Raw genomic sequence first — 23,711 nt, 5'->3', positions numbered from 1 at the left:
AATCACTTTTCACAGTATTATTTTTTTATCATCAAGTCTACAATATACCCCTCCATATATAAATTACAATTATTTGGATGTGTATCTGTGCCTATTTGTTTTTCCTAAATTTAATTAATTTTTAGGGAAAAGTGTCAGTGCGGCCACCAAAAATTGTTTTGATAACCTGGCCACTAGATGGTGCCTCATGGAAGCTAGCCAATAGGAGGTCCCAATCCCCACCCCTCTGCAGTAGACATTTAAGTCTAGGCTGCAGGGGGGTGCCTTGCGATTCTCAGCTGCCACTCCCTTTTTTGGAGTTAGATGCCTATGCCACTTCAGGTCGAAGTGTGGGAGGAGAAGGGAGCCTGTGTCTAAGGTTAGGATACTAATGTAGGATATTGGAAAACTCTGGTTGAAGTCACCTGAGAGGGAGAAGGCCTTTGAACAGGTGTCTGCCACCTTTCCAGTGGGATATTCTGAGAGGGCCACTTCTCTCTCCTCTTGAAGCTGTTCCACTGTGGATAAAAAAATTTTTAAAAAGTCACTGGAGCAGGAGCACTGGCTTCTAGGTCTCCCCTGTGATTTCTCTAGCAACCACACTACAGTGAGTCTCATGCTTGCATACACTTTGTTGTTGGCCCAAATGCCTTTTTCTTTTTAAAATTATCTACAGTGGAACAGCTTCAAGAGGATGGATTAAGGAAGTACCACATCAGACTATCCCATAGTCCAGGGAGCTCCCAGATCTCAGCTGAGTTCCCTAACTAGTGGGCTAAAAGTTATGAGGGAGTCATCCTTACTCCCCCTAGTCTGTTTGTCTAGGCCTGCCTCTAGGGGTCAGAGTTGGTGCTGTGGCACATGAGCAGAGATTTTTGTGAATGGCAGGATCCCTAAATCTGGGGTTTAAGTGCTTAAATCCTTTCCTGAATCTAACCTTAACTACTTAAAATTCCTCTGTATCCAAAACTCCATCCCGCTACCTTTTTATACAATGCATGGTGCTGGCTGACTTTACACATTTGAACACATGGAAAGGGTGGGAGAAAGTGGATGTTGACTATCAGAGGCTGAGGTAGCAGGGAACTGACCTCCATGTGCTGAACTACATTGTTGTGCTGGTGTACATAGATGAATGTGCCCATAGAAATTTAAAAATATAGATGATACAAACACACATGTAGGGTACCTCTACAGTATGGTGGTTCAGCATCCATGACTATTTGAGTGCTTGATGCTTCTGCCCAGTCAGTAAGGCACTGACTCAACAACCAATCAGTAACTAAAGAGGGTATTGCTTTCTCCAGTATTATGGGAGACGTGCATGCAGTGATATTCTTGTACACACAAGAGAGGGTCTCTACCTCAGCCCTTTATAGAATATCACTACTATGCATGAAGGTAAAGGCCAGAGAGCACCTGGCTCAAAAGGGACTTTGCAGGGTAAAATTTTTTGTACAAAATAAATTACCTGGCTCATGGTGCTGAGATGTATTTATTTATTACTTTTGCCAAACAGTAGTTCCCAGCAGATACATAATTCCCATAGGATGATTGCAAAACTCTACTTATTAGTTCCCACAAGAAAATTAGCCCAAGCTTTGCAGTGCCTTGATTCAGTCTGAAGGCATACGTCTTGACACACCTCCAGACAGGGAACACGGCTGATGTGTGCCAATAGCTGCATGAAATGGTGAGCATAGCTTCAGAGAACAATACAAAACAGTGCACTCTATTTAAGAGTACACATCTTTATTCCCTGCTCCCTTTGGCTCAACATAGCTAAGCCAGAATTCAGCATGGATGTGAAACAATGCCACTGTGCCACCCACTCCACTGGCTTTGAGGTTTAGTGTCTTTATCCTGCAAGCATTAAACATCTTTAGAATTTAGCAAATCAGCACACGTATTTTAATTTACGACATACTGTGTTTCACGTAATGCTTGTCAGCATCATTCAGGGCAGGTTTAGTACAAGAGCTTCAGTTGTGGACAATCACGGTACATCTACGCAGCAAACAGCAGCCAGAAGTCTGAGCCTGGGTTGACAGACTTCGGCTTGCCCTATGCTACTGTAAATAGCTATGTTGATGTTCAGGCTCAGGCTCTGAAATCTAGGGGTGGGTTTCAGAGCCTAAGCTCTAGCTTATGCTGCAATATCTACACAGGTGTCTTTAGCACTGGAGCACAAGCCCAAGGTCTGTTGCCCCCATCTCAGAGATTCTATGCCACAGGCTGTGAGATAAACCCTTGGAGGCCCCAATCCTGCAAGTGACTTCATGCAGGAGCATCCCTGAACCACATCAAGGCCCACTGAAGTCAAGAGACACAGCATTCTGTCCATGGTGAGTAAGTTGCAGGATCAGAGCCTTAATGTGCAAGAACAAGAACACTTGCATTTTCATCTCAGTTGTGTGCTTTTAGAGCAGAACTCCTGTCTTACAAATAGAGGAGCCAAGTACAATATCTGGTTTCAGAAATTAGATTTTGCCTTTTTTAACCACGGCTGCAGTACACAGAGAGCACTTACAGAAGCAAGATAGAGGATGAACTTTAAAAAAAAAAAAAAAAGTTGAACACAAGGGTCTTTGAGACATTTTACTTATTTGTTCATAAGTGGACCAGCTCTTCTTCAGTGAATCAGTATATACTCAGTTATTTCCAAGAGCATATACTTGCGTTAATTTTATTTACCACAACACAGCAGTCATTACACCTAAGCAACATAAAACATGATTACACACACTAAATTAGTTACTCACATGTAAGAGAATCCAACACATTTGCGCAAAAGGCACAATAAGTCCTGCCTGCCTGCATTTCCCTAATGCACAAGCCTGTCTAGCCAGTAGCTGGTGGATTCCATGGTTTGGGTATAGTTTTAGAATATTGACTATATGAAATGGTTGACACTGTCATTCAGTGTCACATTTTGAGACTGTGTGTGCCAAAGAATGTTCTTGTCATCTTTATTTTATTTCAGAATATGACAAGCAAACTTTAAACTCCAGTCAGTCATTACTTGGCTATGTTTGCATTACATTTACCTTGCTTTGGCAAGACACATTTGTATTATATATTCTGCTGAATACTGGCCTCTTTGGCACTTCTTAAGTTATGGATGCAGTTTTTTTGAATATGCACAATACTGCTTTGGCTGTTTTAAATCACTGATGATTCAATGTACAGCAGCTGTAGCAAAATGGCCAATGTTGCTTTGGTGAGTTCCATGCTTTTCTTGGTGGGGGGCACACACGCTAGGACACCACCCCTTGTCCCTGCTGTTGGAGCACCAAGGGCCCCACTAGTGGCCCTGGAAGGTGGTAGAGGAGGGAAGTGGGTCTGCTCCTCACTCTAAGCCCTAGCCCCTCTCAACCCCTGCAAGTTTCTTACCCTCAGTCCTTGATGCTGGGAGAGAGAGAGAGAGAGAGAGAGAGTCTCCCTTCCTCCAGTTCTCTGATCTTTCAATTCTCAGCAACACACCTCCAAATCCCAGTCCTTTCTCCTTCCTCACACCACCTTCTCTGCCTGAAGCAGGGTGGTTTTATTAGGTTCCTGATGGGGCCTTAATTGACTACAGGTGACCTATTAACCTGAAGTAACCTTCCCTTTTCTACAGGGAACCACACCTTAATTAGGCTAGGGCTTATACATCTCCCCTCCCCCACAGCTCCCTGGCTGTGCTGTATTGCACAGCATATTAAAAGAATTACAGAAACACACTATAAAATATGGTTATTATAGCTATCTCATGCACTACAAAACTGTAAAACATCGTAAGTACACAGTGGCTCACCTCTGAACAGTTACTGAGGTTACCTGGATACTTTGTTTAGTGGCCACTGTCTTACATTTGCAGTGGCAGCTACACAGCCTAAGAGACATGTTCAATGTTACCTGCAAAGTCAAGGGCATGGAGTGTAGGACTCCTAAAAAGGTGTGGATCACCTCTGTCCTTTTTTCCATTTCAAGCAAGTTGGAATTATAGTACTTATGGAAGAAGGGCGGTAAATTCAAAAAACAAAGACGCATAAAAAACCCAAAAGGGGATACAAAGAGAATTAAAGGGAAAAAGCAATAACAATCAGAAAATCAGTTTGAGCCCAGATGTATTTCACTGGCAGATCTTTTTGAAATTGTATTCTACAATAGCCTGTTTTTGTATACTACAATAGCCTGTATTCTACAATAGCCAATAATACTGTTGTTTGAGGAGATCTGATAAAGCCACTACAGGAGTTTAACAGAAAGCAAGAAAATTGAAAGGCATCATTTTATGGCTGTATATGCTTTGTGTAGCTTTGTGTAGCCACAGCATAAATATAGACTTGCGTGTCTGCTGAATAGATTTAGAGCTGCAAGTGGCAGATGAAGCATTAGTAAAAACTTCCTTACACTGTTTGTAAGATGTTTGATGCTGATTCCAAGCATCTGAGAGCTACATATTTTCTAGGGGTCAGTGTCAAAAGGGTGGTAAACTGATACTCCCCTTCTGAAAAACTTCAGTTCCTCAGTAGGGGCTTTTCTTCTCAATCCTCAACCTCCCTCCAAAAGAAAAACTTGTTTGTTCATGCTGCTGCAAAATTTCAATGGGTGGGAATTAACACCTTATCTCCACCCAGCTCTAATATTGTCCCTCATGTCATGAGTTAAGAAGGTTTCCTTGATCAATGCTCACCCTCTGCACTAGGTTAACTTCTTAAAGTGAAGGAATTATGGCAAGAGCACATGAAAAGTAGATAATCACTGGAGTCACATGAATCCAAATATGAATGTAGAGGGTAAAATGGCGGTTGAATGCTGATGAAAAACTGCTAATAAACCATTTGTATCCTCCTCCCTGCAGAGTGTAAAGGAATAACATTCAGATCTTAGCTTCGCTGTGAATTTGTGCCTTGCAAGGTGTAAGCAACAGTTCAGTCACAATCGTTTCCTTTTTCTTGTACTAAATAATTGGAGATTTCCTCCGGGTGTAAACAGCACATACCATTTGGAGAGCTCACAGAATTGTCTTTCATACAGCAATATGGTCCCACAGCCAGACTACTGTCCCTAATTTTATTTTCAACACCCAGCCTCTATTCGAACAAAAAAAGTGTTCTGACTGAGCTGTCACTACATCGCTGTGTCTATCAATGGAGTCATCTGATTACACAATGTACCAGGCACTTCATTTGATTCTGCCTGCAATACACAGTACTATGAATCTAGGGAAAGAAAAGAAAAAAAAAACCTACCAGACATCACAAGTGCAATAGTTGTTTTTCCAAAGTATGAACAGATGAGGGCAGCACTGAGCCCCGGGGCATGATTCTGCTCGTGTTCTGGCATAAGTCAGGAGTGGCTCCATTGCAGCCAACAGAGTTACAGAAGCAAGCTCAGAACCAGGACTTATCTCTAATTCAGACTGTCAGATGCTGTTGTTTTTGTTTTTAAAACCTCTGTAGTTTCCAATGTGAAGTGGGAAGCGTACACTTACCTGATGAAATTCTAAGCATTTGAGCTAGCTAGCCTGAGCTATACGGGGGGGAGGGGAAGGAATAAAAACAAACAAAAACATTTGTTTGCTTTAAAAGATTATATGGAAATTACACTGGATTGAAGTTATTCTTTGTTTTAATTTTTTGTTGCCCAAACAATGAAACATTCTGCACTATATTAGCTGGCATGCACACATGGTCCAATCAGTGACTCTCTCCTTTCACTACACACAGAACAGGACCACCACATGATTGGACAAAGGAAAGCAATTTTGTTAACTCGATATAGCTACTGAGGAACATTTTTCTAGAAGATAGAAGGCTTTTTGTTTGTTTTCCTCCTGCAAATTCAGCTATGTGGACTGGAGACTATCTTTCAAGGCTCGAAGAACTATAGAGTCTTCTTGTGAAAAGGCTAACGGTGTCCACTGTGGCTGAAATGAGATAACAGTGGATTAAAATCCACGTACAGCAACAATCAAATGGAAAACTAAGAGAGGCTATAACATTACATAAAGGACAAAGACTTTTGAGACAATCCATTCAGAGAGGTATCAAAAGGGAAATAAAGATAATGGAGGCCTGATTCTACAATAATTTAAAGTGGTGTAAACCAGGAGTAACACCACTGAAGTTATACCAGCACAATTAGAATCAAACTAAGTCTTCTATTTATACATCTTATTTATACATGTGCAGATGAGCTGCCTTTCTGACAACTTAGCAGACAATTTAGTTTCTAAATCAAAATATTAAAACATTTGCTTACTTCACTTGAAGAACTTAATTTCTGTATCGACACAGTCATAGAAAAGGTCTACTACTTCAGCTGGATCCAGAACCTCTGTATTGGTGAGGATGTCCTCCATAGCTTCTAAGCCTTGTCTTTCAAGGTCTAACATAATCCTCATCAGCTTCTGACCTTTATCCTAAAGGCAAGAAACAGCCAAGTTAAAGTACCCATTAAATAAATTCAAGTGACTTTTTACTACTCCTCTCTGCTGTGGGGGCACTTTCACACTATTTGAAAATGTCCCATTCCTCCACCTCCCCGCCCCCCAGGTACTGATTTTTTTCTTTTTCTATGTTAGTGTGGTAGAACCCTAAGCAAAAATGAAAACAATGGTCTATCATTTAACATGCAGAACAAACAACAGATACTAGTAATCAAGAAACAATTTTAGTAAAATAGTGAGTAGTAAATTCAAAGGAAATAAGAACATTAAAGATTGTGCACAGCTTGAGCGTGGGGGATAAAACTTGTATAACTCTGAGAAAAAAGGAGTTTCTTTGATTCATCTCAAGTCTGGAAGCTCATTAACAACAAAAATACTGCAAGACAGCCAGGAGTTCCCGGGAGGATTTTCCAAAACCAGGCACGGGTACAGAGAACAGAATGTAGAACAGTAGCCCGAAGAACATTACCCTCTTTTCTCTAGGTTTAGTCATGGGATTAAAATTAATGAGTTTGCCCATTTACCTTTTAACCTTTATATAGTCAAACAGCATCAAAGTGAAAGACAGATCAAATGTTACATCTAAGTTACAGAGAAGAAAGATTCTAGCCTGGAATAAGGGCTGCATCTGTGTCAGACACTGAAAGGTTTACTAGGCCTTTCAACATTTTCTATGTAGAAGGTCCTCTCCAGAAAATATATTCCTTTAGCTAGTTTTTAGCATAAAAGTCCACTTTCTGCATGAGTCTCTGTGAATGGTTGCATCAAGTAGCAGGACGGCTGTGTGTGTTTTGGAACTGACTCCTTGAAAAGAAAATGCCATTTCTGTCTTTGTAGACTATTTCACTTATACTGGAAGCTGCAAACAAGATTCTCACTCTCAGAAGGACCATTTTTAGCAGTAAGGGTGGCTGGGGTTTTTTGCAGGTTCTCTTATTGTTTTCTCTTCCCCAGAAGGATAGAGTCACTTATGGTAAGCTTCAGAGTATCAAGAATCCAAAGTTTCAGCATCATGGGCCCTGGTTAATTTAGTATTTGCTGTTAAGGGTGTTCTAAAATTTCACATCAGAATATTGAATACTTTTCATACAGAGTGTGCTGACTCAGCCTGACTTTCTTATTTATTCTCCGTGATTTAAAGGTTGTCCTCAAATTAATTTTCCAAATCCACTACCGCCGTTTTTAAAAATTTTAAACATGGTAAGTTAAACTTGTCAAATTTACCATTTATATTTACTGAAGAAGCCTTCAAGTCATTTTATGTAGCAGTTGCTTCCATCACCACCATAGGTCTGCTGGGCTTTTCTGATTGCGGGTCTATGTGACTCTACAGTTGACAGCAGAAAACTAACAGGTTGAGGTCAGAAAGTTTTGAACAGGAATAGGCTGCTCTGTTTCCTTTTTGGGCTTAGGCCTTTGTGTAAAACAAAAGCGAAACTTTTCTGAGAGAAAATACCATCATTTAAAGGTACAGAACTGGGGTGAATGTCTCTGTGTTAAAAGAGGGTTTTTAATAGCCCTTTCCTCTGAAGAACGCACTATGAACAGTCTTTTCTTTTATTAGCTCAATCATCAGAAGGCATGTGTCTAATGAATCTTACAGAAAAAAAAAGAACGAGATCTTTTTTCATTCTCTTAACGGATGAGATGGGATGCACTAGGAGAAGATACAATAAACAGGATGGTTTTTCATGATGCATGGCGTTCAGTGGAGCCATTGTATTTACCTGGTTGTGCTGATGATGAAGTGGGGGAGTCATCAACCTACTGTACATAGTTTGCCAAAATGGCAGATTATTGATTTAATTCAACAGACGAGTGTTTGAATCCTTAGAACACTGGTGCTGATTAGAGTTGTCTGCAGCTGCAGACCCCTTCTGCAAGCCCCCTTGATCAATCGGATCCCCCTTTATCTAACTGGAGGGTTTGCAGTTAAATTCTCCTTCTTAAACTCCACCACTAGGAGTCTGAATGGGGCTGTCAGCAGGAGACCCTGGCTTCTCCTGCTTTCTGCTGAGGACAGTGCCTTTACTACTACCACCTGTACAACATTTGTTCTCATTCTCTGTCAGCTCCTACTCTTCATTTCCTTGTGCAGCACTACAAGAGGGAGAGGAGGCAGTTGGCTGTCTCGCAAGAGAGCATCAGACCATTCCTACAAAGGTCTGAGTATGCGCCAATGATTTTGGATGGAAGGGTGAAGACCAAGGAGGGAGACTTGGACAATGGGGAGGAGAGGCTGACATGCTCTATACTGCTAGCCAGTGTGGATTGTAATAATTGGAGCTCTGCTGATGATAGCTACCTACTTCTTTATTCTGCCCTCTTTATGGCGGGTGCAGTGAGAAAGGCATTTCCTTCCGACAATTTTGACCACCTGTAGAGTGGTCCTTTTGTGACTTGCCTGGTTTAAGGTCACTTTCTCCTCAAGGGAAATCTTCTTTCATGGCCTCTACAAGAGTGGACATCTTCAGCTACACAAATTCTGAGGGGAACAATGCTGCTCAACCTGTAGCCCAAAGGGGGTCCACACCACCCAGGGTAAGATGTAGTTATACATGTGATGTTTACCACTCATGTTCCAGCAACATCTGGTGTGCATTACACAGTGCTCTCTGCTGACAGACTTCATGAGCCTTGTCAAGGTTCCTTCCCCACTCTGAACTCTAGGGTACAGATGTGAGGACCTGCATGAAAACCCCCTAAGCTTATTTTTACCAGCTTAGGTTAAAACTTCCCCAAGGTACAAACTATTTTACCTTTTGCCCTTGGACTTTATTGCTGCCACCACCAAGCATCTAACAAATATATAACAGGGAAAAAGCCCGCTTGGAAACATCTTTCCCCCCCCCAATCCTCCCAAACCCTACACTGCCTTTCCTGGGGAAGGATTAATAAAAATCCTCACCAATTTGCATAGGTGAACACAGACCCAAACCCTTGGATCTTAAGAACAATGAAAAAGCAATCAGGTTCTTAAAAGAAGAATTTTAATTGAAGAAAAAAAGTAAAAGAATCACCTCTGTAAAATCAGGATGGTAAATACCTTACAGGGTAATCAGATTCAAAACACAGAGAATCCCTCTAAGCAAAACCTTAAGTTACAAAAAGATACAAAAACAGGAATATACATTCCATTCAGCACAGCTTATTTTATCAGCCATTTAAACAAAACAGAATCTAACGCATATCTAGATAGATTACTTACTAAGTTCTAAGACTCCATTCCTTTTCTGTTCCCGGCAAAAGCATCACACAGACAGAGAGAGCCTTTGTTTCTCCCCCCCCCCAGCTTTGAAAGTTTCTTGTCTCCTCATTGGTCATTTTGGTCAGGTGTCAGCAAGGTTATCCTAGCTTCTTAACCCTTTACAGATGAAAGGGTTTTTCCTCTGGCCAGGAGGGATTTTAAAGGTGTTTACCCTTCCCTTTATGACAAGCCTCAACACACCAACCAATGCTAGATACATTCTCTACTAGACTGGATACAGACAGGGCTGTCTCAGTTTGGTAATTTCTAAAAACGTCGTCTTAGAGAGAAAACAAAATTCCTGCTCTGAGGTATAAAAAGGAAAATATCTTGTTTCCACTCCATTGCAAGAGATGAGATGTACAACACTAACTATAAATGTGAGTTTGTAAAATTCACATTAACAAATACATGAACACAAACGATTGCTGAAACAGGAATTGCATAAGATGTCATAACTTTAACAAAAAGTTATACATTATGAATCATTCCATGGTGTTTTGGGCTGTATAAGTAGGGGCATTGCCAGCAGATCGAGGGACGTGATTGTTCCCCTCTATTTGACATTGGGGAGGCCTCATCTGGAGTACTTTGTCCAGTTTTGGGCCCCACACTCCAAGAAGGATATGAAAAATTGGAAAGCATCCAGCGGAGGGCAACAAAAATGATTAGGGGACTGGAACACATGACTCATGAGGAGAGGCTGAGGGAACTGGGATTCTTTAGTCTGCAGAAGACAAGAATGAAGGGGGATTTGATAGCTGCAATCAATTACCTGAAAGGGGGTTCCAAAGAGGATGGATCTAGACTGTTCTCAGTGGTAGCAGATGACAGAACGAGGAGTAATGGTCTCAAGTTGCAGTGGGGGAGGTTTAGGTTGGATATTAGGAAAAACTTTTTCACTAGGAGGGTGATGAAGCACTGGAATGCGTTACCCAGGGAGGTGGTGGAATCTCCTTCCTTTGAAGTTTTTAAGGTCAGGCTTGAGGGAGGGATGATTTAGTTGGGGATTGGTCCTGCTTTGAGCAGGGGGTTGGACTAGATGACCTCTTGAGGTCCCTTCCAACCCTGATATTCTAGGATTCCGACATCTCAGTACTCCAGGATACAGTTCAACCTGTGATATTTCTGCCACGATCCTATTATAATGTGACAAAAGTTTTATAACACATCCCAATAACCAGTAACACCATTCAAAATAACTCTGTATCTTGTGACCAAATATACCACTGTATTCACACCTGACACGCTACTGTAATAATCTTTGTACAAGGTATGCCTTGTAAGATATCATTAGAAAACTCAATTTGCTGGTCAGTATTGTCCCAATAAAATGTGTGCCAACATTGTACATGAAGCAATAAGATTCCCCTGTATGATGTTATTAACACGTTTCAAACCCCACAACTCCATCCAGGCAGTAGGGCAGATCTGACTTAATGAAGGAATTTGTGTTTGCCTTAATGTGCATTTAAGCAGTAAACAGAGTCATCAAGCAAGGAAGGAACACAATAGAAGTTCAAAGACGTGAAAATAACCCAGCAGGGACTATCCTTTCACATAGACTCTGTCTCTGGGTCTCAGCTAGAAATGTTTTTTGAGAGGAGGACAAACTATGAAAAGGAGGGACAAACACCCCAAGAGACTCCCCTCCCCCTTTCCCACCTCATTCTCCACACCTGAAAAAAACAAAAACAACCAACCATTGGACTCTGGGGGATGGGTCTTGACCTGAGAGTTTGGTCAGTAATCTGCTGGAAACATGTGGCGAGAAAGTTTGCTTTGCAACAGCGTTAGTTTCTTAAGTAGATACTAGTAAGAGTTTTATCTTTATTTTTCTTGTAACCACTTCTGACTTTTATGCCTCATTGTTTATACTCACTTAAAATCTCTTTGTAATTAATAAACTTGTTTTACTGTTTTATCTAATCCAGTGTGATTAAGTTGAAGTGTCTGGGTAACTCTTTAAGGTAATAAACTGGCATGTTATTCCCCTATAGGAACAACAGACAATATATTTATATTGTCCAGAACAGGGCTGGGCAGTACAGGACCTATATTTCTGGGGAAAAGATCTAGGACTGGGAATGTGTTGTGATCATCCTGCAGTATAACCGAAGCTGGTGATAGCCAGGGTATAGTTGGCAGGCTGCAGTTACACACACACAGTCAGGGTGTGGCTTGCATGCTGGAAGGCTGTTTGTGAGCGGCCCAGGTGGGAGCTACATCAGCAAGGCATTGTAAGGTACACAGGGTTGCAAGGCAGAGGAGACACAGCCCCACACTGATCTGGATTGTGCCCCACGTCACATATGTACAATAATAGCCTTTGAAAGTTTGAGGGATTTTATATGAGTTTTTCAGGCTCTTGTAAGTTTCCCTTTGATTCTTTTTAAGGGGCAACTTGGGCGACCTGTCAGTTTTTTGTAAACATCTCTAAACTTTGATAGTGTTCAATAATGCAGCACTTAAAGAAAAAAGCCCACCACCACACATGAGCCCTATACAGAAGCAGACAAGTTTCATAGTTTTAAAATTCTATAAGCGGAGAGTCTGAATAATGAACTCTGCCAACATCTGGTGGGAAATTTTTTTTTTTAGTTCTATGTTTACAAAAATTAATATGAAAAGAATGCAACCAACCATGGCTAAAGTGTTCACTCCTCCATTTTAACTTCTAAGCCTCTATTCAGATTTTTAAGGGGGGAACCCCACTAATTTCCTTTTAATTAGATTTAAAAGTTTCTGCGGAAAAAGATTTTACAGAAACTTTTCTAGAAAGAATAAAGCATAAGTCATGCAAACATTCAAAACTTTTGTTCCCACAGTCAGTATTTTAGATCCCGGGTGTTTTAGTCTTAAGAAAAAAACCTGTCTCTAAAGGCTCCTGGTCCTAGAGGCTTTACCTGATTATTCTCAGTGACAGATCGGGCCCGCTCATGTGCCTTGTACAGTTCATGTCTCCGGTCAGGCTTCTCCTGGAACCGAGGTTTCTTTTTTACAGGATCGTCATCACCAAGAAAAGGCGATTGAACTTTTGGTACTAGTTTGACATCATCAACGAAGATGAAAGGTTTAAATATAGACCTGAAAGAGATAAGAACCTTATTCACAGGGACGTTGTGTATATCACTCAGCAGTATATCCAGGCTACTTTGCCAAAAAGAGATTCATTGGACAGTATTGCATGTGCATATCTATATTACTGTGGTGGGATGGGGTCAGATATGGCACAAAAATAACCTCTTCTAAAAGAAGGAACACATGCCACAAGAAAAATCCATTTGCTTTCAAAAACACTAGGTCCTGCAAAGCTTTACATATTAACCTCTCTTTCTCCCCCTCCATGTCAGTTTCCCCATTTCTGTGAATTACAGCATTGAGCTTCCTTCCTCTTGATTTTTTTTTGGGGGTGGTAGAAGAGGGTAAATGTTTTGATCATCTTTAAATCCCAAAATTTAGCCCCATACTATTCTCTTGCTTTCTTTTTTGCTTTATGTTCTCTCATTCCACACTTTAAGTAGTCTGTGGAAGCTGTGCTTAAGAGTTTTCAAAGAAATTAACTGGCTCAGAACCAGTCTCCCAACCTAAAACTTCCCAGTGCTCTTACATTTGCACAGCATCAATTTATATGTCAATAAAGCTCTTCACACAATATACATCTTACGGTACACAAGTTCAGAATTTCTGCACTCAGTTCAGAATATCTTTGTTGAAACAAACTGAAAGTGGATATATTTAAAGCCACCCACTTATGAGGGTTAGAGGAAGATTTCTGACCAAGTTATTACACAATCTACTAAGTATCTCTGAAGATTTGGCATTGATCAGCAGTGTCCAAATTGGGAAGTCAAGGAGAGGTTAAGGAAATGGTTACACAGAAAATACTGTAATACTTTTCATCAAACAAAGCATTTCAATCTGGAATTAAATGGGAGCTCAAAATTAAACACTGGATTTGAAACCTGTCCCTAACCTAAGGGAATTTCATATCTAAAATCTAGATCTAACCTCTTGCTTAGGAACACAAGAGCAAATACTTTTAATAAACTGCATGTCACACATTTGTTTTTAAAGGCAGTGCCCTACAGCCAGTGTGAAGGAAGATGCCAAAAGGTGAGACACTTTTGAAAAGAAGATTGAAAACTAATGATGGACCAGGAAACTGAAGTCCATCACTGCTGCTCTATCCATGACTGTTGAGAAGCCCTGCCATCAAAAGGTTCTGACCTGAACAAACTGGGGCAAGACATGTCTTTTATTACAGATTTTTTTTAAAAGAAGACATGTAAAGCAGAAGTGACAGTAGCATGCAGAGATGGGCTGTTATTCTTTATTTGTATTCTAGCTGCACCTATTGTCCCTGATTGACAGCCATGGAGATGAAAATGCCCTCTGAACAGCGGAAGCAGGAGCAGCGCACACTGTCCCAACAATGCAGCTCAGTCTTAAACCACAGTGACCATTGCTAAGGGAGACAGTTCAGTCTCCAAGCCCACTGAATCATTGGCATCTGCAGAAACTGCCAATGAGAGTACCAATTAGATAAGATGATAGACCACCTCACCCGCCCAGTGCCATATGTTGGGGGTTTTGTGAGGAGGATGCTTGTCCAATGAACTGCACTGAGAATAACATTTTGCATACATTCATGTTGTCAGTGTTTCCTATTGGGAACGATGGGGAGTGTGGATGAGAAGAAAAGCTTTGTGACTCCTGGCTGGGGAGGCAACAGTTAACAGACAGAACTCAGATGAACTTGAGACTCATTAGCCTCCCTGAAACCCAACCCTTATTTATTTATAAGACAGCCAATCAGCTGTCAGGGGTTTTCAGGGAGTGAGGAAGCAGACTGGCATGACCAGAGTGGGACAGCTTTTGTCGTCACAAAGACACACAAACTCAGAGCTTTCAGAGTAGCAGCCGTGTTAGTCTGTATTCTCAAAAAGAAAAGGAGTACTTGTGGCACCTTAGAGACTAACAAATTTATTAGAGCATAAGCTTTCGTGAGCTACAGCTCACTTCTGTAAGTGAGTTTTTATTATATTTCATCATAGGTTGTCTAGAAAAGTTTTAACTCACAGAGAAGCAGGAACTCTGGTGTGGCTGTTTTTTCTTAATGTCTTGTGTACAAACCTTGGTTTATGGGGCGTATAGGGTGCTGGAGCGAGGGGTGCTGCTGCACCCTCTGAGTGTAAGTGGTTTCCATTATATACAGGGGTTTACAGTATGGTTCAAAGCTCTAAGCACCCCCCACTATACAAATTGTTCCAGCACCTGTAAGGGGAGAGGGAAGGACCTCTGCAAGTGTGTCTGTTTGCAGCCAGGCTAGAGGCTGTAGCTTTGCTCTGGCAAGGAAAGGAATTCCTGCTGCAGCTTTTATGTGACACAGATGGGAGGGCAATGGGCCTTGGTAAGGCAAAGAGTATTTTGGAGAAGCAAGCCTACCTACTGCCTTCTTCAGAGTCCAATGAAGACTTGAGTTTCAGGTGAAGGGTGAACCTCCCTTCAGCGCTAAGGGACCCCTGTGGGATCACTTTAGTCACTAAGGGCTTGTCTACATTACCTGCTGGATTGACGGGCAGCGATCGAGTCTAGTTTATTGCGTCTAGTCTCGATATGATAAATTGACCGCCGAGAGCTCTCCCGTTGACTCCAGTACTCCACCAGGACAAGAGGCGCAGGGAGAGTCGACGGGAGAACGTCAGCTGTTGACTTACCACAGTGAAGACACTGTGGTAAGTAGATCTAAGTATGTCGACTTCAGCTATGTTATTCACATAGCTGAAGTTGCCCAACTTAGATTGATTTCCTCCTTTCCCACCCCACGGTATAGACCAGGCCTTAGAGTACTTCAGGAAGTAGCTAAAGCAACCATCTTTGAGAATTTATGGAGAATGGGTTAGGTCCCAGAGGACTGGAGAAGGAAAAACACAGTACCTACCTTTAACATGGAGAATGAGGAGGGCCTGGGGAATGATATAGACCAATCAGCCTACCCTCTATAAATGGAAAGAAACTGGAACAAATTATTAAACAATCAATTTGTTCAAACCTAGAGGACAGTAAGATAAGTAACAGCCAACAAGGATTTGTCAAGACCAAATTCAATTTTCTTCTGATGGTGTAAACAGCCCAGTGGCAGGGGGGAGGGAAGGGAAGGGAGAATCAATAGACGTGGTATACGTGGACTTTAGTAAGGTTTTTGACAGAGCCCCAGATGACAGTCTTACGAGAAAAACATAAGAACTATGGAATTAACTGTAAGGTGGGTACACAACAAGTTGAAAGACCGTATTCAGAGTAGTTATCAATGGTTCGCTATAAGCTGGAAGAACTTATCAAGTGGAATCCCAGAACGGTCTGTCTTCTGGGAATATTCTGTATTTTCATTAATGACTTGGACGATGGAGTTAAGAATATACTTATAAAACTTGTGGGCAACATCAAGTTGGGAAAGGTTCCAACCGCTCTGAAGAACAGGATTCAAGTTCAAAATGACTGACAAATTGAAGAACTGAAATCAACAAGATGAAATTTAATAAAGACAAGTATAAAATACAGCCCTTAGGAAGGAAAAATCAAATGCACAACTACAAAACGGAATAACTGGCTAGGCTGTAGTACTGCAGAAGAGAATCTGGGTGTTATAGTGGATCACAAACTGAATGAGTCAGTGTTGTAGAAAAAGGCAAATGCCATTCTAGGATATATTACCAGGTAAGGCACAGGAGGTAATTGTCCTGCTCTACTCAGCATTGGTGAGGCCTCAGCTGGAGTAATGTGTACAGTTCTGGGCACCACACTAAGATGTGGATAAACAGGAAAGTGTGCCCAAAGGAGAGCAACAACAGGAATAAAAGATTTAGAAAATATGACCAATGAGGAAACGTTGAAAGAACTGGGCATATTTATGTTGAGAAGAGTCTGAAGGGGAGTCTTCATATAGGTAAATGGTTGTTACAAAGAGGATGGTGATCAATGATTCTCAGTGTCCATGAGGGTAGGACAAGAAGTAATTTGTTTAATTTGCAGCAAGAGAATTAGGTTAAATATTAGGTAAAACTTTCTAGCTGAAAGGATAGTTAAGCACTCGTTGTGAAATCCCCATCACTGAAGGTTTTTAACAGATGTTAGACAAACACCTCTCAGGGATAGTCTTGGTTTACTTAATCCTGCCTCAGCAATCCTACCTCTCAAGGTTCCTTCCAGGTCTACATTTCTATGATTTCTAAGACAACTGACTGTAGTGACTTTGGTTGTCCAAGGGGATAGTCAGATCGGCATCCTCTCCCCCAAATTATAATTTCCCTAATATACAGTAAGTGGCAAATATTTTCTTAAGCTGCATGTGGTTTAGTTTAAAATACAGTGCTGAGCAACCCAGACTGGGATTCACAGTTCATGGTGAGAGAGACTTGTTAGGCCATGGGTTGTTCCCTATAGTATTCCCCAGAACTCTGTCCTTCCCAGATTTAAGCAATGGGGTTTTTTTTCTTCTCAAGAGGATGTTTCAATAAACATTTACTTAAAAATGTTTCTTGCTATTCATCATAACTTTTCTTTTGCTAATTTTATGATCTGGTAATTTTATATGGGGCTGTAGCTACTTAGGCCACCCTAAGTAGTTCCTCTCCCTTTTTGAAGTTTATACACTGTATATGTAGTACTCAGACTTGTGTGTTCTGTTAATCATGGTCTGGACATTAGGTTCAGGTTAGTGTGTCAAGTCTTTCTTTTACTCTCCCTGCCAGTCAGAGGATACAGAATCAAACCACACCACTAGGCCCAACAAACAGAGTAGGGCTGGGAGCACAACACAACAGCTTTGATGTCAAATTGATCTAGCACGTTTCATGTAAATGTTTGTGGGGTTTTTTTTTTAAAAAAAAAAGCTTAAGTGGTCACTGGCTTTTCAACTCTGATAGCTTCCATTTTAAATTGCAATAAGCTACATTTAAGTTGCATAGCACTTCAGGTTTCTAGGATGCACGTAAAGGCTCTGTCTTTTGAATGTGTTTCTTATGTTTTCTAACGCAATGTAAAATGTTAGTAACCAGGCATGACTGTGTCAGACTTGTCTACTCTGACAGGAAGTGGTTTTTATAGTACCACAAACTTGGGTGAGGAAGGGACAAAGGGATCACGTTGCCTGTTTTTAAAGAATCAGATTTGAACCTATGAAACAAAATCTGAGTCAAGGTTGAAACTTTCCTTTAACTGTTTTAAAAGTTACTGGAACTAACCATTGTGGGTTCACAGATTAATAAAAGGAAATGGGGAGAATTAGGAAAGTGACTCATGGCAAAAACTCCTTTTGGTTTTCAAGAGTCTATTTTGAAGTATAGACTTCAGTACTGTACTTGTCCTTTTATTGAGGGATTTACACCCTGATCTAAAGCCCATACAGTCAATCGAAGACTTAATGGATTTTGTATCAGGTCATTGTGGATTTTTTTTTAAAGATAAGTCTCTTAACATAATTAAGTACAAGAACCATGAATATTCCAAGAAAAGTTTCACCGTAACTTTATATTAAACATGATACAACCTAGATGCAGCACAGATTGTCAGACATCTAGTTAGCAAAATGAATATGTTCAAGTGCTTGGTTTTTTTTTTTTTTTTTTTTTTTTTTTTTTTTACATTAAATCCTAATACATCTCAAAACTGCAAATGAGAAGTGCTTTAAATGCTACATGCACAATAATATTTCTTACTCACAATATTATTACTTTTGTAACACTTTGAGAGCATCTGAATAAAAACTTAAAGACTAAAACTTTTTCCCATGTTGGTTTTGGGTGACTAAGTAGAGATTGAAATTTCTAAATCTGCCACGTTATTCCATAAAGTTGAATTAAGATAATTAAACATTTTTTTAAATTGTATTCATTTCTGTAGTTTAAGAATGAGGTTTGGACAAATTTGTTCAAACTTATTTTGGCAACACTGCAAATAAAAAGGCCAGAACAATGCAATATTACTAAGCCTCTTACACTACATGCTCAGCCACTATAATATGGGGCACTGTGAGAAGAATTATTCTCTTTCTCAAGATTAAAATTTAAGAAATTAAATTGAATTTACATTAATTTTACCACTGTCTGCTGATATCCTCCATAAGTGAAATGGAACAGAAGAAAAGGATGTCTCATTTAAAAGGACTTGCCTCCATGGTGAATTATTTTTCAATTATCAAAGCCAGCACTCTGAACAAGTTAAATCCCTGCTATGGTATTTTAAGTGTAAGACTTAATGTATGGAATGTTAGCGAGCTACTGTTCTTTACACTAAGATTAACAAAATGTTTTTTGTCCTAGTACCATAGGTATTTACTGGGATTTCTACTTAAACTGCATTAAGAGAGAAACCCGTGTCCTGAAAACAAAGACGTGATCCAAAGGGTGTATGGGCGGGGCATACAGCAGGTGCTGAATCTTTTGACACAGAACATAGTCCTTGTGTGGTGAGCATAGACAGGAATTGCAGCACACCTCTGTGAAGGGACATGATAAAGGGGAAGGATGGTTATATGCACCCTCTCCCTCTTTGTTCATCCACGCAGAGCCAGTCACAAGGGGCCCTAAATCTGTCACTAAAATCAGTTTAATAGCTTTCAATGTACATACACACAGCCAGCATCTCCTTATTAAAGCCTGCACCACTAGGCCTGAGAAGGGCAGCAGGCAGCAGGCACCCTGACTTACCTTGAAGGGTCCGGAGTGCCAGTGAAGTAGTGAATGCAGGGAGAACTAGGGTTCTGAGGCAAAACAGACACTATGCTAGCTGTAGTGAGGAAAGTTTCGGAATCCACACAGACACCACTAGCTTTGTCACGCAAGACCTCCATCATTGTTCGCACAGTGATATTTCCTGCAAGAAGGGGAAAAAAAGGGTCCAATGGGCCTGATCCACAGCCCACCGAATTCAAAGGAAAGTACTTATACTTCAGTGGGCATTGCATCAGGCCCAATGCAAACAGTGCCATATCATATAGGTGGGAACATACCCCCACCACTATTAGCAGCGTGTATTTACAAAACTTAAACCCTGAAACATACTAGAATAGATTACAGCTGCCTTGCACTGCCTCAACCCTCTAACTGATGGACTTTTTGCCACTGTAAATGTCTCCACAGCCCCAAGTGTGAATTTGGCCCATCATGTCTAATGGATTGGAAGTACTTAAAAGTACAGAGAAGTTTCACAACTATGGGGGTGGTAAAGATAATCTATAACGTGGATCATCAAATGTTACCAGTGGCTTTTGGTGTAGTTATCAATGTTTAACTAGACTATATTATAGCAGAATGACAGTTCTTCTACAGTTATGGTTAAGACCAGCTTTCTTTTAAAGCTCAATGGTTCTAGGTGCTCAAATTAGTTTCTATTCGTTTCCCCTCCTGACCCTCTCCTACAGATTGAGGATTTACTTTGAGTGGTGGGCAGTGGACCACAGCACCCTTACTAGTATTGTGCACTGCAGTGAAAAGTTTTTCATCCAGTCTCCTGTTGTACAAGAACTAGATTTTGTTACCATTTCAAATATCAGCAAAATCATCCTTAATGTAGAGATTTTAAAGAGAATCGCTCATGCATGGCTGAACTGGTGCCTTGAACAAAGATTACACATCACTCATGCACAGCAGCAGATCATAGAATCATAGAATCATAGAATATCAGGGTTGGAAGGGACCCCAGAAGGTCATCTAGTCCAACCCCCTGCTCAAAGCAGGACCAAGTCCCAGTTAAATCATCCCAGCCATGGCTTTGTCAAGCATGACCTTAAAAACCTCTAAGGAAGGAGATTCTACCACCTCCCTAGGTAACGCATTCCAGTGTTTCACCACCCTCTTAGTGAAAAAGTTTTTCCTAATATCCAATCTAAACCTCCCCCATTGCAACTTGAGACCATTACTCCTCGTTCTGTCATCTGCTACCATTGAGAACAGTCTAGAGCCATCCTCTTTGAAACCCCCTTTCAGGTAGTTGAAAGCAGTTGAAAGATGCTGCAGTAATTCCAAAAAGGGTTCTGGCCAGCTCCAGCTATCTTAAGCGATTAGTAAATTCTGGACCAGAACATAAGACCATTTCTACTGATAGCATTTCAATAATCAAAATATGCTCTGGTAATAACATCCAATTTGGCCTGAAAAAGGGGGCAGGGGTGGAGTCTTTCCTAAGTGCATCTTCATTGCTGTAACAGAACTCGATTCTCATAGTTTGCAACCATAGCTTGTTTCCATAGCCAGTTGGATAATGCCTCTTCCCCTCCTCAAAATAGGACTGATACAAACATCCTTCTGGAAAAACACCATGCCCCCCCTCATAGTTTTCTACTAAGGTAAGGCATCTTTTCATGCTGGAGAACAGGGGTGCACCGGTACGATATTACTCTTATTCACATGTATCAAACCTACAATGAAAAGACTATCAAATCACACAGATGGTGGAGTGTAAAGCTCTAAGTTTTGTGTTTTGTTTTTTTTTTTGTTTTGTTTTTTTTAAATAGCCTTCTTCTAAATTTAGGCTGTGGCATTAAGACTTCATGCAGGAGTTTTGCTCGAGGCAATTTGTTCTATGGATTTTCCTTCCATGTAGTTTATGGACTGGTTGTGAAAATGCTCTCCTTGTACTCACTTGAGACTACGGACGAAAGGCTGGTTGAGAAAAGTGGGAATTAAGTGGCAAGAAAAATCAGTGAGAAAAAATCCTTACTGCTTACCTTCTTGTTTTTCTAGGCTCTCCTGGCCTGAGCAGCAGCCTAAATGGTCCTCAGCTAGAGAAAACACTTCAGAAAAATTGAATTCTGTATCTCCAGTCCACCAGCTTTGCGTCTCTGCATAACTCCTAAGCTCAGGATGTTCAACATCAATTTTGGTGGTTAATGAAAGCTGGTTGCAAATGCACTTTACTCCCTCTGTGGAAAGAGCCACAAATCACAATATACCATTCCTTACTACAATGTAGCTAGAAGTGGTTAGAGGAGCAAAATATTTGATTAGCAAATTAAGCCATTGACCAATCTAGACATTTCGTTGCGATAGTCACTTAATTACACATGCACAGAATTTACTCATCACTTCAAGTTTCAGGCCCTGATTCTCCAATGCATTTTGTGTCCTGTTTAGATACTTATCCCTGCACCATGTGATTGCACAATGCTACCGTATCAGAATGTTATAATTTTCAACCATCTCTGCACAGTGGAAGAGATTCTACAAAGTGCAAAGCAGTAGAGAATCAGGCTCTTAGATTTCCAGAAGCTAAATTAAGACACTTCACTTCCAAATAGGTTTTTGAAAGTAATCTTGACCCTTTGCCCGAGACCACATTAACTAGCTCATCCAACATGATTACAATCAACCCAAAGGAATTGACACAATAGTACTTCAGCCCAGAGTTGATCTGTGTGGCATTACTTGTTTTTTGAAGAAAAAGTTAATCCCACTATTCAACACAGCATTATACACATTTGCTAAATTTTTCATCCCAGAAACTGTCACCTAATTATAACTAGAAATTTTACATTTCTTGTTTGAAAATGGGCATCATTTGAAGGACCAGCAGAAGAAGAGCTCATGTGGAATAACTCATAATCTGGTTTCCAATCAAATAGGAATACTGGTTTAAAGATTTTTTTTTGTAATGTTCAATATTTAAAATGCAATATCGAATTATAAATCCTTCTGTAAAAATGTAATGTATACTAACACGTAGTGTCTTTGTGAGCACAAGACTTGTTTTAAAACACAGTTCTCTAGATGTTAAGACAATAATATGGATTGAAAATAATAAACCTTCAATGTGTATGTGTTTTGTATGACTTTTTTTCCCTAAAAAAATTTCTGCCTGAATTGCTTATATCCATACAAATCAGACAGTATGATTAATGATTGCTACTGCAGATAATCACCAGAGGATACAGTAAACACATCATAGGAGTAATGGAAATAATTGTTTAAACTATACTCACTATCCAAACAAAACTTGACAGTGAAGGTAGCAGGCTTATTTTTAATAGGCAGGCTAAAGTGATTTATGGAATTTTTACTTTAATAGCATCATTAACAGCTATTGTTATAAAATCAGATTTGCCTTTCTAATGCTCACTGAATAAAATTTTAAATAGTGACTGCTAATCCAAGTTAAAAGATGCTATAAGCATTACTGCCTGCTAACCAACTACAGAAACCAAGGGTCAGTGGCAGCCTGTTTATTTTCAGGAAACTAAGATTGGAATGATTTTGATTTGACCAACTGGAATATGTTGTTATCAAGCAAAGCAAAAAAAAAAACCCATTAGCACCTGCTTAAATATTACAACAATTAAACTCATTTACATTTTTTGTTCTTTCCAGTAGAGTCAAATTGACAGAATTACTCAAATCAGTGCTATGTTCAGATCAGCAAGAGGACAATAACAGGAGTATTATTCATTTACAAATGTCTATTTCCTGGATAGCGTTATAATTAAAGTATAATTCATCACAAAGCAGAGTTTATCAAGCAATTTCATTTAAGGAAAAAAGTTCTGGGTAGCAACATTATGTAGAAGACCCAATGTGATCCTAGGGACAAGGTTTGAAAAACCAAGTATCCCACAAAGCACTGGTGAACAGCGAATTTCCCTGCTAAGCATAAGATACCAGTACCCGTGACTTTTGTAGTAAAGCTTTACTCTGAAAAGCTCAAGAATAGCTGTTATGGTTGCAAAGAGAACCTCCTATGGAAAATAAATGTAAAACTCCTACACCTGCAGAGAGGCTCCTCCTCCATTCCTTCTGCTGCTGGTGATAGCTTTTGCAAGTGGCAGGAGTGTGAAAACTGGTCAGTTTCACTGGTACTAATAGGATCTTGAAGGGCAGAAGTGAAAAACAAACAAGAATAACTTCATGCTTCTGCCTGGGAAAAGCTATGAGTGGCAGCTGATGAAGGCAATGGAGTTGTTACAAGGAGCAGGGAGGAAAAGTATTATTCTTAAGCTCTGAGGATAGGACAAGAATCAATGGGTTTAAATTGCAGCAAGGGAGGTTTGGGTTGGAC

At 40.3% G+C, this 23,711-nt stretch overlaps 2 protein-coding genes and 1 long non-coding RNA gene across 8 annotated transcripts in view; 2 read left to right on the top strand and 1 right to left on the bottom strand.

Annotated features, from left to right (window-relative positions):
• The window catches only part of WIPF3 (WAS/WASL interacting protein family member 3), a 74,087-nt gene extending 60,653 nt beyond the window's left edge, over positions 1 to 13,434 (top strand). The window contains exons 9-11 of the transcript XR_006279340.1: positions 2,178 to 2,181; positions 8,096 to 8,099; positions 13,422 to 13,434. The gene's annotated coding sequence lies outside the window, so the exon portion shown is untranslated. The remainder of the gene's footprint in view (positions 1 to 2,177; positions 2,182 to 8,095; positions 8,100 to 13,421) is intronic.
• The window catches only part of SCRN1 (secernin 1), an 87,932-nt gene that overhangs the window by 19,011 nt on the left and 45,210 nt on the right, over positions 1 to 23,711 (bottom strand). For 5 of the 6 annotated variants that reach the window (XM_038389750.2, XM_043509118.1, XM_043509117.1 and 2 more), the window contains 5 exons: positions 21,391 to 21,585; positions 19,373 to 19,538; positions 12,569 to 12,749; positions 6,229 to 6,388; positions 1,456 to 5,893 (listed from right to left, as the gene is read on the bottom strand). In XM_038389750.2, coding sequence (XP_038245678.1) covers positions 6,230 to 6,388; positions 12,569 to 12,749; positions 19,373 to 19,538; positions 21,391 to 21,585 — 701 coding nt within the window. In that variant the 3' untranslated portion in view covers positions 1,456 to 5,893; position 6,229. Of the gene's footprint in view, positions 1 to 1,455; positions 5,894 to 6,228; positions 6,389 to 12,568; positions 12,750 to 19,372; positions 19,539 to 21,390; positions 21,586 to 23,711 lie in introns of those variants that run through there. The other variant, XM_043509115.1, reaches the window with a different exon arrangement.
• Positions 20,950 to 22,460, top strand: LOC122458961. The gene is made up of 2 exons (XR_006279342.1): positions 20,950 to 21,009; positions 21,407 to 22,460. It is a non-coding gene; the product is annotated as an uncharacterized LOC122458961 (long non-coding RNA).

The sequence above is a fragment of the Dermochelys coriacea genome, chromosome 2, assembly GCF_009764565.3.
Source record: "Dermochelys coriacea isolate rDerCor1 chromosome 2, rDerCor1.pri.v4, whole genome shotgun sequence".
Classification (NCBI taxonomy): Eukaryota; Metazoa; Chordata; order Testudines; family Dermochelyidae; genus Dermochelys; species Dermochelys coriacea.
This window is presented reverse-complemented; position numbering and strand designations above follow the sequence as displayed.